This window comes from Cryptotermes secundus, unplaced genomic scaffold, assembly GCF_002891405.2.
Source record: "Cryptotermes secundus unplaced genomic scaffold, Csec_1.0 scaffold99, whole genome shotgun sequence".
Classification (NCBI taxonomy): Eukaryota; Metazoa; Arthropoda; class Insecta; order Blattodea; family Kalotermitidae; genus Cryptotermes; species Cryptotermes secundus.
In genome coordinates, this window is record NW_019725842.1 from 1 (window position 1) to 13,618 (window position 13,618).

The window sequence follows — 13,618 nt, forward strand, 5'->3', positions numbered from 1 at the left end:
ACGCCTCTGTTGGACCCTCCAAACAGCACCAACACCTCAGCTGTCCCTTTGCACAACAGTACAACCAACTCGCCAGCATCTGGTGCTGCCACTGTAACGAGTAACAATGCAGTGCCTAATGCAGTGGTAGCAGGGTCTGCTGGAGACTCCAATACCCTGAAGACTTCAATGACTGCTCATCAGCGCAGTCAGTCTCTTTCAGGACTTCAGGTACTGACATTGATATCTTGGGCAGTTTATTAACGTTCAGTTCTTATCTCATGCAGTTTGTTAGCATCCAGCTCATACACTGAACAGTTTATATCTAATTTGTATTTGTATTTGGCAATTTATTACTGTCCAGTTCATATCTTGCTCAGAGCACTGATCCCATTTCATATCTCAGACAGTTTATTTGCATGCACTTCATGTATTGGACAGTTTATTGCAATCCAATTTGTGCCATGGTCAGTTTAATAGCACTCATTTCCTATTTTGCGCAGTTTATTTGTGTGCACTTCATATATTGGACAGTTTATTGCAATCCAATATGTACCATGGTCAGTTTAATAGCACTCATTTCCTATTTTGCGCAGTTTATTTGTGTGCACTTCATATATTGGACAGTTTATTGCAATCCAATATGTACCATGGTCAGTTTAATAGCACTCATTTCCTATCTTGTGCAGTTTATTTGAAGTCAGTGTGTGTGTATTTTGCAGTTCATTGCTGTCCAATTCATATCTCATGCAACTTGTTAGCAACAAATTTATATCTTCAGTAATTCATTGCAATCTAGTTCAAGTTGTGGGCAGTTTAGTAGCATCCAATTTGTATCTTGGAAAATTTATTTGGATCCAGTTTACATATTTATTAGTCCATGACAATCTGTTTCATGTTTTGGACAGTTTCTTGAATCCAGTTCATAGGTCAGGAAGTTGACTGTCAACCATTTCATATCTCAAAGAGTTTATTAACATTTGGTTCATATCTTGAGTAGTTTATGTTCATCTGCTTCATATGTATATCGGTAGTTCACAGCATCTCTTGCACAGTAGAGTTACAGTTACCTAACTGCCCTTCCAGTTTCCACAGAACCAGGTCACCATGTCTTGGCCAGAGCATATATGGAAAAATCCCAAGTAACCAGCTGAGGGAAGGCCTATAACTAAGAGATGATGCCAAAAAAAGATGTCAGAATGAAGTATGCTTTGTTAGAAAATTTAAGAAGTTACGGATTATGTACCTTTTTTCTGGCTGTGTTTTGTGGTTCATTTGATTACTCTTTGAAGAATTTTTAAATTAATTTAGTAGAATCTATGCCTTTCCACTATATTTAGCTGTTGTTTCACTGCTTTTTATAGGCTCCCTTTGTCATTTATCATCTCTTCATCAGAGGAATTTATTACATTAGAAATTGTCTTGCTCTACTATGAATCATTTTGCAGTTTCTACATAGTGATTTTGTAGAGTTTTATAGAGAGAAGAGAGTGTGTGTTAGACTGATCTGTAGCAGGTCTGCACAAGCCATGGGGCTTTGCCTTCAGGATAGCAGTGAAATGATGTGAATTGAAGTGGGATGTATTGGTGCATAAAACTGGCCAGCTCCAAGAATGTGAGCGCATCTGCTCACAGGCAGGATTTTTCTGAGATATTTATTTATTTATTCATTGTGAGTACTTAAGTTATATATGTTTCTGATTAGTTGTCCTCTAATGCTAGTCCTGAATGATAAAAAGTAAGGGTACAGAAGAGTGGGGCTCAGGACAAATCACAGGTGATGTGGGCCTTGGATACAGCTATATAATGTACGTATTTTATTTTCAATATTAACACAGCATATTATACTTACAGTCCTTTACATAATATTTTTGATGCAATATTCATGACATCCTGTCCCCCAAGGTATGAAAGCAGTCGTGACAACCTGACAAACAAAGGGCTGGTTTCTGTTTCTTCTAAAAACTTTACCACCAATGTTTGTGTTGTCACCATGTTTGCAAACTTTGAAGCACGGAAGCTTGTAGTCGTACCACTGATACCGCCAGCTTTATTTGTAATTAAGATTTTTTTAGTATAGTAATTACACTTGGGTTGTAGTAAGGAATATTCAAGAGTGACTTAGCCCGACGCTTGGTTTCAAGAATAGAGCCTGCTTCACTTCTACAAAGACAAGGTAGGAAGGACCCCACAGTGTTTTCCAGGAAATTCAATTCAAAAGTTGACCGGCAGGATCATTTAGTAAAGTTATGCTTGACAGGTTTTGAACCCCAGAAGTCAAAAGTGGGAAGGCCCACAACCCACGCTACTGGTATAATTCTTCAGGCAACTGTCAAAAAATGCATTAGGTCATCAAGGGTGAGAGTCCCTTGAAACAAGAAGATGGTTGGAGCAGTGAGAATTAGAGTAAACTGCCAAATTCAAATTGTTCCAATCAGCCAAAATTAGGGTAGTAACTTAGAGGCGGAGTTAAAACTGTGAAGACTTCTTGCCTCAAAGCAGAGTCAGTCTGCTAAAGTAGTCGCTGAATAACTCTCTCCAAGGATACAGCTGCAAAATTAGTGTGATTCCAAGTTTAGTTTAAGTGTTTAACCATATCCCATAAACTACCAATGTCCACAATAACAACAACAAGAGGAAGAAGAGGTGGATAAGAAGGACGCAGCAGCAATCTGAAAACTTGCCATACCAACAGGTGAGAAAGAACGGTTAGAAAGAGTCGCTCCCATAGGTGGGCATCGAAGAGCGGTTAGAGAAGAAGTGGTGAGCAGCAATGTTGGGGGCCAGGAGAGGTAAACGACGATTATAAGCTTCATATGAAATTTGTTGTCACATAAGCTTTCGTGTGCCCTGCAATATTGGGTTGCTAGTGTATTTTGAATAGAAAATATATTTTGTGATCATTTTGTCTTTGTTTTGATTTCTAAACATACTCAACCACATCTGAAGTTCATTCATAAAATTGTTATCATACAAATACTTTATGAATCTGTGGCATAAGACCTTGATGTAACCTGCACTTCCATATTTGAGATGGTCACTATGCTAGAAAGAAGATCTTTGAATGAATGTCGCTTTCAGATTCAGTGACATATCCTTCCAGCAAAGTTAACACTTTTTCAGAAGTTGTTGGGCAGTATGAATTGCCCTACAGAGCTACTTTCCTTTCAGAAGCCATTTTGAAAATGGAATAGACTATGATTACACATTGTAATGTATACATGCAGCCTGGTGAAAGTCCCAAGCATCAGGCAAAGACAACAGGAGAAAAAACCCCAGCAGCAACAACTGTAGTCAGTGCCATTCCAGCAGGTTCAGCAGAAGCTCAGCTAAAGTATGAAAATGACCGACTGAAGTTGGCTCTTGCTCAGAGGTAGGTGAAATATAATGTAGAACTGCAAAACATATTACTATCAGGATGTCAGTATTTGTCTGTATTCACCAAGCATTATTTATACAGATTATGTTTTGCAGAAGTCTTATTTCCTCCACATATGATAAGCAGTGATATATTGGGTTTTTGGACTTTATCCATCGTCCAAAAACCCAATATATCAGTGTGTTATACACCATTGTCAGAATCCTATAGTAACTAATGATAAGCAGTGTTTACAAAGTTTGGTCCATGTCCAAGGGTCCATTGAAAATATTAATGGTCTGACTTCCATGGACATACATATCAATTGATAATGAAAATCTGCATTATTAGCCTACTTCTGTTATTTTGAAAAAATAAAAGACACTTATGAAATCACCTACCTGTCTGCATGTGTGTATCTGTATCCCTCCCTATTAACTTCTGAATGCCTGAACCAATTTTTATGAAACTTGGTGTGTATATAACGACACCTAACCCCACCTCAACAGTATAACTCATAAATCCAACCCATCAATAGTACCAACATACAGCCTTTCAAATTTCTGAAGCTAAACCTTAATATTACTTGAATGCCTATATCAGTCTTCATGAAACTTGGTATGTATATCATAGCACATGAAACTCTCTCATCGCCATACTCCGTGAATCCCCTCAGCCAGTAGTACCAACATTACAGCCTCTCCAGTAGCGGTAATAACCATAATGTTACTTAAATGCTTGAAATGATTGTCATGTTAGTTTGAACATATATCATGCCACTTGAGTCCATTTCAAAAATGCACTTCATAAATCTGTACCATCAGTAGTATCAACATTACAGCCTTTTAAATTGCTGAGGCAAAATCTTCATATTGCTTAAACGCCTTTACCAATCTTCATGAAACTTGATAAGAATATCATACCACATGAAGCCATCCCAGTGTCATACATCATAAATCCCACTTAAGTCCATTTCAAAAATGCACTTCATAAATCTGTACCATCAGTAGTATCAACATTACAGCCTTTTAAATTGCTGAGGCAAAATCTTCATATTGCTTAAACGCCTTTACCAATCTTCATGAAACTTGATAAGAATATCATACCACATGAAGCCATCCCAGTGTCATACAACATAAATCCCTCTTATCAGCAATGCCAACCTTAGAGCCTCTCAAAGTTGAGGCAAAACCTTAATATTACGTTACCGCCTACACCAGTCTTCATGAAACTTGGTTTGTATATATCTTGCCACCTGAGGCCATGTTGATGACCTACATGATAAAACACTCTCGTCGGTAATGCCAACATTGTAGCTTCTCAAAATGTTGAGGTATTGACCCTAATATTACTTGATTGCTACAACTGATCGTTGTGAGAACTGCTATGTATATCATGCCCCCTGAGACCGTATCAGTGGCTGTACATAAGAAATCCCTGTCATTGGTACCAACACTACAACCTCTTGTGGGAACCCCCACATACTAACACACAGCTTCGTCTGTCTAACAGACAGCATTCATCTTCAGCTCAAGCCAAGTCAGTGTCACATTGCGGCCAGCACTCGATGTCCAGCCCACCTGTCGCCCGCAAACTTTTTAAGTGGTTGTCTATTAGACCAGCAACATCCCACACTCTCAAACTGTCAAAGTCATAACATTAATATTACCTGAATGCCAGAACAAGTCTTCATGAAACTTCGTAAGTATATCATGCCATCTGAGCCCATGTCAACGGTGTACCTCATAAATCACTGCCATCAGTAATACCAGCAATGAAACCTCCAAAACTGTATCGTTTAAGTTACTTCATTATGCATATATAATAAAGTTGTCTTTCTACTTATCATACCAGATACTCAAATTAGAGTGAAAGGAAAGTAGGTGATTAGTTATTTCCAGGAATAATATTTTTCCAGCTGATTGGAATATATAGTATCAGATAACAGGATGATTTGTGAAAGATGAATTGAAAAATATATGGAAAAAAAGCACTTTTGACTTATTTTTAATCCTGTTATAGAAGGGAGGTTAATATTGAGATGCACTTTAAGGCAACAGGTATGGACTGGATTCATCCAGCTCATGATAAGGTCCAGTAGTGGGCCCATTTGAATATTGAATGAATTTTATGGTTCCTGAAATGGCAATGAATTATATGATTAGCTGAATAGCTGTTAGCTTGTTAAGAACTCTGCTCCCTGTAGTTTCTTGTAATACCACAAGCCTCTCTTTCCTCACAAAGTAAGGAAAGCAGGATGAAAGTGACATACTTTTATACAAATGTTGGCTAAAATTAGAATATGAAATGTATCTTAACATTAATAAAATTCTCTTATATTTTTATTTATAATTTTTAATTTTGTTTTATTTTGAAACATTTTTTTAACTTAAATTAGGAGTAATTATTGTAAATTAGGATAATTTAATGTTTATTTCTAGGACTGTTTGCTAAGACATATTAATTTTCTTTGCAGTTCAGCCAATGCGAAGAAGTGGGAAATAGAATTAGCAACACTTAAGAATAATAATATGCGACTTACAAGCGCCTTACAAGAAAGTACTGCCAATGTGGAGGAATGGAAACGACAGTTACATTCGTATAAGGAAGAAAATCAGAGAATGAAAACAAAATACATTGAACTTGAGGCTGCTAAAGGTATCTGATATCATGATGACATAAATATTCCATAATAATTTTTAGTGTCTGAACCAACCAGCTCTTATGGAAAATAACTGAAAATGATAACTAAGTGCAGATTGTCTTGCATATCATAGTCATATAAAACTGAGTTTAAATTCAAATTAACTATCAGTCACTACAATAATTTTTATTGTAATTCCTTGCCATGTAGAATTGCATTTGATACAGATTTCCATATAGGATGAATTAATGAATGTGATTAGTTGTAGAAATCTTGACATAATTGAGGAGCAATGGATGTGGCTCGTAACTCAAGAATAATGTATTTACTTTTAGAGCATTGCCTCTTTAGAATAAGCCTTTAGTTTTTAATCATGTATATGGCATGTACTTGTTCAACCTTGTTTACATATAATTTTCCTTCAATAATGCAACTGTTTATTTCTTCATTCACATTTTCTTTCACTATTAACACAACATGTTTCTGTCCCAGACGACCATCCTCAGGTGTCCCATTCTGGCACACCTGCTACACTGCACTGAGTATTGTCCATTCCACATGCGTGTAACTGGATATTTCATAATTAAAATGTTACAATTGTACTCAACTGTTAGTGCGTTAAATTTGTTATATTTATATAAGAGTCCTAATTCCACCTCATAAGGGACATCATCCACTTGTCTAAGTAATATTCCCTTCTTCAGTTGTTTACATTGCAACGGCTCATCTATTACATATGCAAGTCCATTGTTATGTTTTGTCCACAGTTTTGCCCCTTGCTTGTCCGTTGTTCTCACAAGCTGCGTATATGCTGCTGTCTTCGCGTGCACACATCTGCACACGCATTACTGATTGAAAATTATATGTAAACAAGGCTGAATATAGTAATGCAACAGGATGCTTAAATACAAGACATGTACTTGATATGACTTATTGCTGAGAAAATAAACCTACCATAGCTTGAACCAGCAGGCTGAATGAACTATTTATAATCTTCACAATTCACATGTACCATCAGGATAATTTTGAATACTTGGGAAGTCAGTTATCACACCTTCCATCAGCTGAGTCTTCCAGAACTTCAGTTTTCCCTTGAAATGATCAATGGTCCCAGTCATTTCAAGGATTATTACAATGATGGTCTTGTTTTCTCGGAGCTTATTGTAAACTGGCTGAAAACGTTTTGCAGAAGCACAACAGTTTCACAAGGTTCAGCCAAATGAGTATCATCAACCTTAAGCCAATTAAGGTGGAATTTATTTTCTTGAATGAAACACTTAACTTCCAGAATTGCATATGTTTCAACTTAAAATTATCATTAATAAATAGAATTCAAGTAGCCTAGTCTGTCACATTTGCCAGTAGCTCTTTCAAGATGTTGATGAAAGTAAAATTGCTATAGAAATGTCAGATTTTTTCTTAAAACATCTCAAAAAGTAATTTTTCCTAAGAGTCGTCGTCATCATCATCATCACCATCATCATCGTCATCATCATCATCATCATAGCGTGCTCTATTCTCTTACTAACACCTGTGTGGTCTTTTATAGGCCAGCACTCAAAACAAAATGAAAGTACTTGAATGAAAATGTTATGAAATTCAAATTATATATGCTGCATACTTTGTTGTATTGGCTAGGATAAATAAAATGAAGCTGCATTCTTTTCTCTGATGTCCAGAAATATAGCTGATTTCTTAAGTCAAATGAGGAATTGGTGACTGAAACACATCATTTTGCTCTCAGATACAAATAATATATGCAACTTCCGAAATGTCACATATAATGTAATTTTGCACAGGAAGCACAGAAGCTGCTGCAGAGTTGCGAAAAGAGTTACAGTCATTACGTTCACGTGTTGAGAATTTGGAACAGGAGCTGAAAACAAAGGATGAAGAGCTGAAGAGGGTTTGTAAACTACAGTCTTTGCCAGCTGATCAACAGTCATTGCAGAGTCGTTCTCAGGATGAACGCTGCAAGGTTAACCATGATTTAGATATAATATTTGTTTACAGCATAACTATAAATAGCATTGTTTCATTACACCACAGTTACATTGTCCGTCACCCATTGCTTTGAGATATAGTATTTGATACACACAGCATTCTAGCAGTTGCCTCGACTCCTATCCTCAGTTGAGTGAGTGTCAGTATAGTGACAGTTATTTTTATTGCATTTATTTTTGAGATTCTGACCACTCATACTAAGCTCAGAAACAAGCAATAGCTGTCAGTATAGTGACAACTAGTCACTTGCAGATAGGAATGGAGCCATATCCTGACATGTTGTGTATATCAGATGGTGGACAATCATTGCTGAACATGATAATAAGTTAATCTCTATCCCAGACCTTCAGAACTTCAATAGTGCAGCATTTAAGGAACTAAGTAGAAATGGTGACCCAGACACAACTGATAAAGGACAACACCAGACAATGCATCTTCACTAGGAGCTTTATCAATGATACATTGATGTATACTCTGAAAAAAAATCTGGAGAACAGTGGTGTAGTAAATGGATGTAGCTGGTTTGAGGGGCTGAAAAGTTGGTTTTATGTTAAAATAATTAACACTTCAACATCTGGAATACATAGCACACATAGTGCAGCAATAAGATTCAGTTCTTATTGTGAACTGTTATTTTTTATGTAAATAACTCTATTGGTACAGAATCAAAGAGGAAATTATGGGCTATCGTTTTATTTATGTGTTGTCACACATTGGGCCACTTCTGTGGTTTAGATGCAAAAGAAACGATTGATTTGTGTTCATAATAATTGTATGTTGCTGAGTTTAGTACAATAAGATGCCTTTACAGATGCTGATGATGTGAATCTTCTGGGTGATAATGTAGATACCATAAAGAAAAACACACAAACTTTAATTGACACTAGTAAGGAGGTTGGTCTAGAAGCAAACACAGATAAAACTGAGTATGTTGCTGTCTTGTCACCAGAATGCAGGGCAAAATCGTGACAGAAAGATAGGTAGCAGATGTTTTGAAAATGTGGCACAGTTCAGGTATTTGGGAACGACTATAACAAATCAAGTCTTTTTGTCTGGTGTCTAAAAACATAAAAATTATAATATATAAACTATAATTTCTGTATGGGTGTGAAACTTGGTCTCTGACATTAAGGGAGGAACATAGACTGAGGGTGTTTGAGAACAGGGTGTTGAGAATATATATTTTTGGACCGAAGAGAGATGAAGTGATGGGAGGTTGGAGAAAACTACATAATGAGGAACTTCATAACTTGTACTCTTCGCCAAGTATAATTAGAATGATGAAGTCAAGGAGGATGAGAGTGCAAGACATGTAGCATGAATGGGGGAGAAGAGGAATGCATACACGATACTGGTGGGGAAAGCCAGAAGGAAAGAAACCACTAAGAAGGCCAAGACTTAGTTTTGTGGATAATATTAAAATGGATTTTAGAGATATAGGATGGGATGGATTGGATTGATCTGGCTCAGGGTAGAGACCAGTGGGGGGCTCTTGTGAACACAGTAATGAAACTGCAGAATCAATAAAATGCTGGGAAGTTCTTGAATAAGAAAGGCTCATCTCTCTTAGTGAATGAGTGATGTTAGGTTCCAGCTGTAAAACCCTCACTTCTTTCCAACGTATTTTGTGGTTTCCTTCATATGCATGTTGGACTGATTTTTGTTTTTTGAATATACCTTCATTGGATTTTATTCGTGTCCTTAATTTGTACTTCTAAAGGTCTACCTGATGTAATTATACCACAGTCACACAGAATACTCTACACACATTGCTTCATCTTTGGGGCATCTCTAACAGGTCCAGTTTTCATTAATGCCCCATGGAGAGTATGTTTAACTTTGATAATGGTCCTAACATTGAACTGGTTCGAAACATGTTAGAATTGTTCAGAAATACCCCTAACATATGGTATAATATCTATGTGATATGTTCTATCTGAAGGACATTGCTTCTCCCAGACCTCATAAAGGGATCAATGAAGTGTTGTGGGTATTCATTAAGTATCAGATCATATTTTATGTTCCTAATTTTGCTGTTGACATCCTTCCAATCCTTAAATATGACCTTGGCTCTAGGTCTCATGGCTGGAACATTTTAAAATTGTTGTCATAACTCATGCAGATGGTTTCTGATATGTTTGGTTTATATATGGTGCCTCATGGTGGTTCTGGTGTCCAGAGATAGAGGCTAACCCTATCATTTGGGTGCAACTGAGTAGGCTTTTCACCTGAGGGTGAAGGCAGAGTCCATTCTTCAAAATGTTGTTTTATATAATAAGATAAATATTGGTTAATGCCCAAAGAGCCTATCACCATAGAAAAGTAGTGGTTACAAAGTTCTGGGATCATAACACATAATGTTTATGTTTTTATGCTAACATTTGTAGTGGTAGGCTTTTTAGTGTGCAAAGCAATGTGTTTTAGAAGTGACTTTGGAGATCAATATGGATTTTTGTATGTCATTGAATGTATTGAATATCCTTTCCTTTATAGAACCTGCAGCAAGAGAATGCAGAGTTGCAGGCTGCTGTATCGTTAGCACAGGCACAGCTGGAGACTGCTCTTTCAGCTCAGGAATCACAGAAGCGTGTTCTGGAGACACTAAATGCACAGCTTGCAGCACGACTACAGGAACTGGCTGGGATTCATCGTGAGATTGCCACAGCTCTACAGACATGAGAGGAGGCTCAGAGTATCCCTTATTGGTCAACTGTGTAACACTCTTCCACACCTCAGCTGTCATGAAAAGGTGAATAAACAAAGAAGCGTAAGAGACTCCATATTCATAACCGAAATATTGAAGTGTGGTTAATGAATTATGAAAGAAAGGGGGAAAAAAAGCAAAGTAGAAGGAAAATGATCGTGTTAAAAAAGAAAGGAAAGATGAAAGTCAGTAGAGTTTTCTCTTATTCAAATGGAAATGAGAGAGTCAGTTTTGTTTTACATACAGTGAATTTTTTAAATATATGTAGAATAATGAAACATTGAAAGTTTGCATATAAAATTCAAACCACGCTTAATATGTTAATGTTTTATAGATGTTACCATGAAGCTGAGATGACCATTGAGGCTGTTTAAGAATGGTTGAAATGCTGTGTTATAAAATTGAGGAAGTGTTTATCCACCCCACCCCACCCCCAGTATAATGCAAATGGAGCAGACTTGTACATTGTGTGGAATGAGAACATAAAGAACTCCTAGTGTGAAGGTTTGGCATATACTATAGTTGCCACTCTTGCAGAACTTCAGTTGTAGGTTTGCAGATAAGTACTGAAAATACTCCCATGTTATGTTGGGCAAAGAGAAATTCAAGTCAACTTCAGCCAGTTTCAGGAGGGCAAGATGTGCAGCTAAGAATAAGCTATGTACAAAATTTTAAATCATAAGATGGTGCTTTCCCTTTTTACTTTTTCCAAAGTCTTTGCATGGAAAATAGTTGATAGTAAGGTTTGGTGTTGTCTTTCTTCCCTGCAAGACTGATGTTTGTTACGGTAGAAATGGTGTGTACTGAATTTGGTACAACATTCAGACTTCTTGTACAGCAAATGAAATTGAAGTGTAAATGTTGTGATACTCAGTTACTGGAGATGTTAATCTTATGCATTGGATGGAACTCCCCCCATTGCTTTTAATTTGAGATAGCTAATATAGAAAGTGATTTCTCCAAGTATTATTACACAGTTATTCTTGGAGCAGAATGACATGGATGGTTCAGTTTTGTAAATTTGAGTGATTTTGATAATTCCCTTGGTTGCTACGTTATATGCAATACTCATGAATGCAGATGTCAACTCCTGTGTTGTTAATATGTGGTGAAACTGAGATTGTCTCATTCAGATGTATATAATTAAAAGAAATCGTGTACTGTGTTGTTACATTTCGTGGAATGCTGAGGAATTGTGGCATGTAGTGATATTTCTCTCATATTTGTGTAGGATACTTACAAAAATAAATATGGATTCTTTTGTAATAACAATAAATATTTTACATTGTACTATATAAGTAGTAAATGTTTGTTTCTCTTTACGTAATAAGAAACATTTTTGAATGACGTATATAAGTTGTTAGGTATATAATGGTACACACTGTATAATTAAACATGTTGGGTGAGGCAGCTGGTTCTGCACAAACTCCCCCAGAGAGATATAACTGATCACCACTGCTAACACTGCCCAACAGTTGGAACTTGTTATGATATGCAGTATATACACATTCAATTCAATGAATGGTTGACAGTGCAGGTGTAAGTGATAGTATGAAAGGGTTGGGGTTAATCCTGCCACTTTCATATATAAAATATTCTCTAACGTTCTTCCCTGATTATTAGTTGACTTTATTCTAACTTCACTTTACATTGTTTATATATATATCATCTGAAATAAAATGATTCATTTCACATGCTTAGTTCTATATTTACACTTTAAATTTATTTTTTTCAGTTGACTTGATTGTCTTTTAACACCAAAAAAACTTCCATTTATAAAGATATGAAAATTCAAAACAAAGTATTATATAAACACAAATTCTAGAGAAAGATATTTGTAACATAATTTAACAGGATAAACAAAGTAGAGCAAAGATTACATGCATATACTTACATAACATTTAAAATAGTTTGATTAGTTAATTTTAATATTTATATATTCAACATTTTATGCCATTTGTGGTGTGTATGTGATACAGTTGACAAGAATTTTAAAAGAAGTCCAAAGAAAGTCCCTGAAAAATGTTACATACGTTAGAGGAGTCAACATGTAAGTAAATGCACACTTTAGATTAGCAACTCACAAAATTGTTCTAATATTTATGGAACTGCAGTAAAGGCAGTTAAACTCTTTTCTAATATGTATCTATATTATGATATTATGTGTTGGTATTATATCATCATGACACAAAGATCAGTTGTATCTGAACACTCCAAACCAGATCTCGGTAGTATGAGTACTCATATTATAGTATATTGGTATGATACAAAGATCAGTTGTACACTGAAACGTCTGAATCAGATAATGGTGGTGTAATGAATACTGTCTGCCTAAACCATCTTTGAGGATATGTCACGCATTCGGTAGACAACCCTGTGAAAGAAAAGACCTGTGTGTTCAACAAGATCTCTAGTATGGCAATTTTTGTTCCTATTCTAGTAATTTTCTAATGATGATATAATACTCCATGCAACTTTTTGGTAATGATGCAACCTCAAAAATGTTTTAGACAAAATTTACTCGTATTATTTATTGGTATTAAGGTATCACAGTGACTTTAAGGTCAGCTGTACACCAAACAGTTCTTGGTACTGTAATGAGTATTCATATTGTGTACGTTTATTAAAATATCATCATGGCACAAAGTTAAGTTGTACATTGAACAGTCTGAATCAGATCTTGGTAGTACAATGAGTATTAATTTTACAGTGCAATCTTGGCATATGAAAATGTATAAAATTCATAAAAATGCTCATCCTAACATACTTGATGTTATATTTTAGCGCCCTGTTGCACTGGTTCATGTCCATGATGTGTATTTATGCTAACCATCTTACAGTGCACACTTTTTATTTAATTTCACCTTTCTCTTCACTTTTACACTACATGTTTCGACACTAATGTGCCATCTTCAGGTGTGTCTCTATG

The 13,618-nt window shown here is 36.0% G+C and overlaps 1 protein-coding gene across 1 annotated transcript; it reads left to right on the forward strand.

Annotated features, from left to right (window-relative positions):
* Positions 1-10: 10 nt before the first annotated feature.
* LOC111863640 (homer protein homolog 2) lies at positions 11-11,245 on the forward strand. Its single transcript, XM_023850137.2, has 5 exons — positions 11-210; positions 3,207-3,352; positions 5,814-5,995; positions 7,781-7,959; positions 10,479-11,245. Exons 1-5 carry the CDS (start codon positions 169-171, stop codon positions 10,662-10,664), a joined length of 735 nt encoding a protein of 244 aa, XP_023705905.1. The 5' UTR covers positions 11-168; the 3' UTR covers positions 10,665-11,245.
* Positions 11,246-13,618: the final 2,373 nt, after the last annotated feature.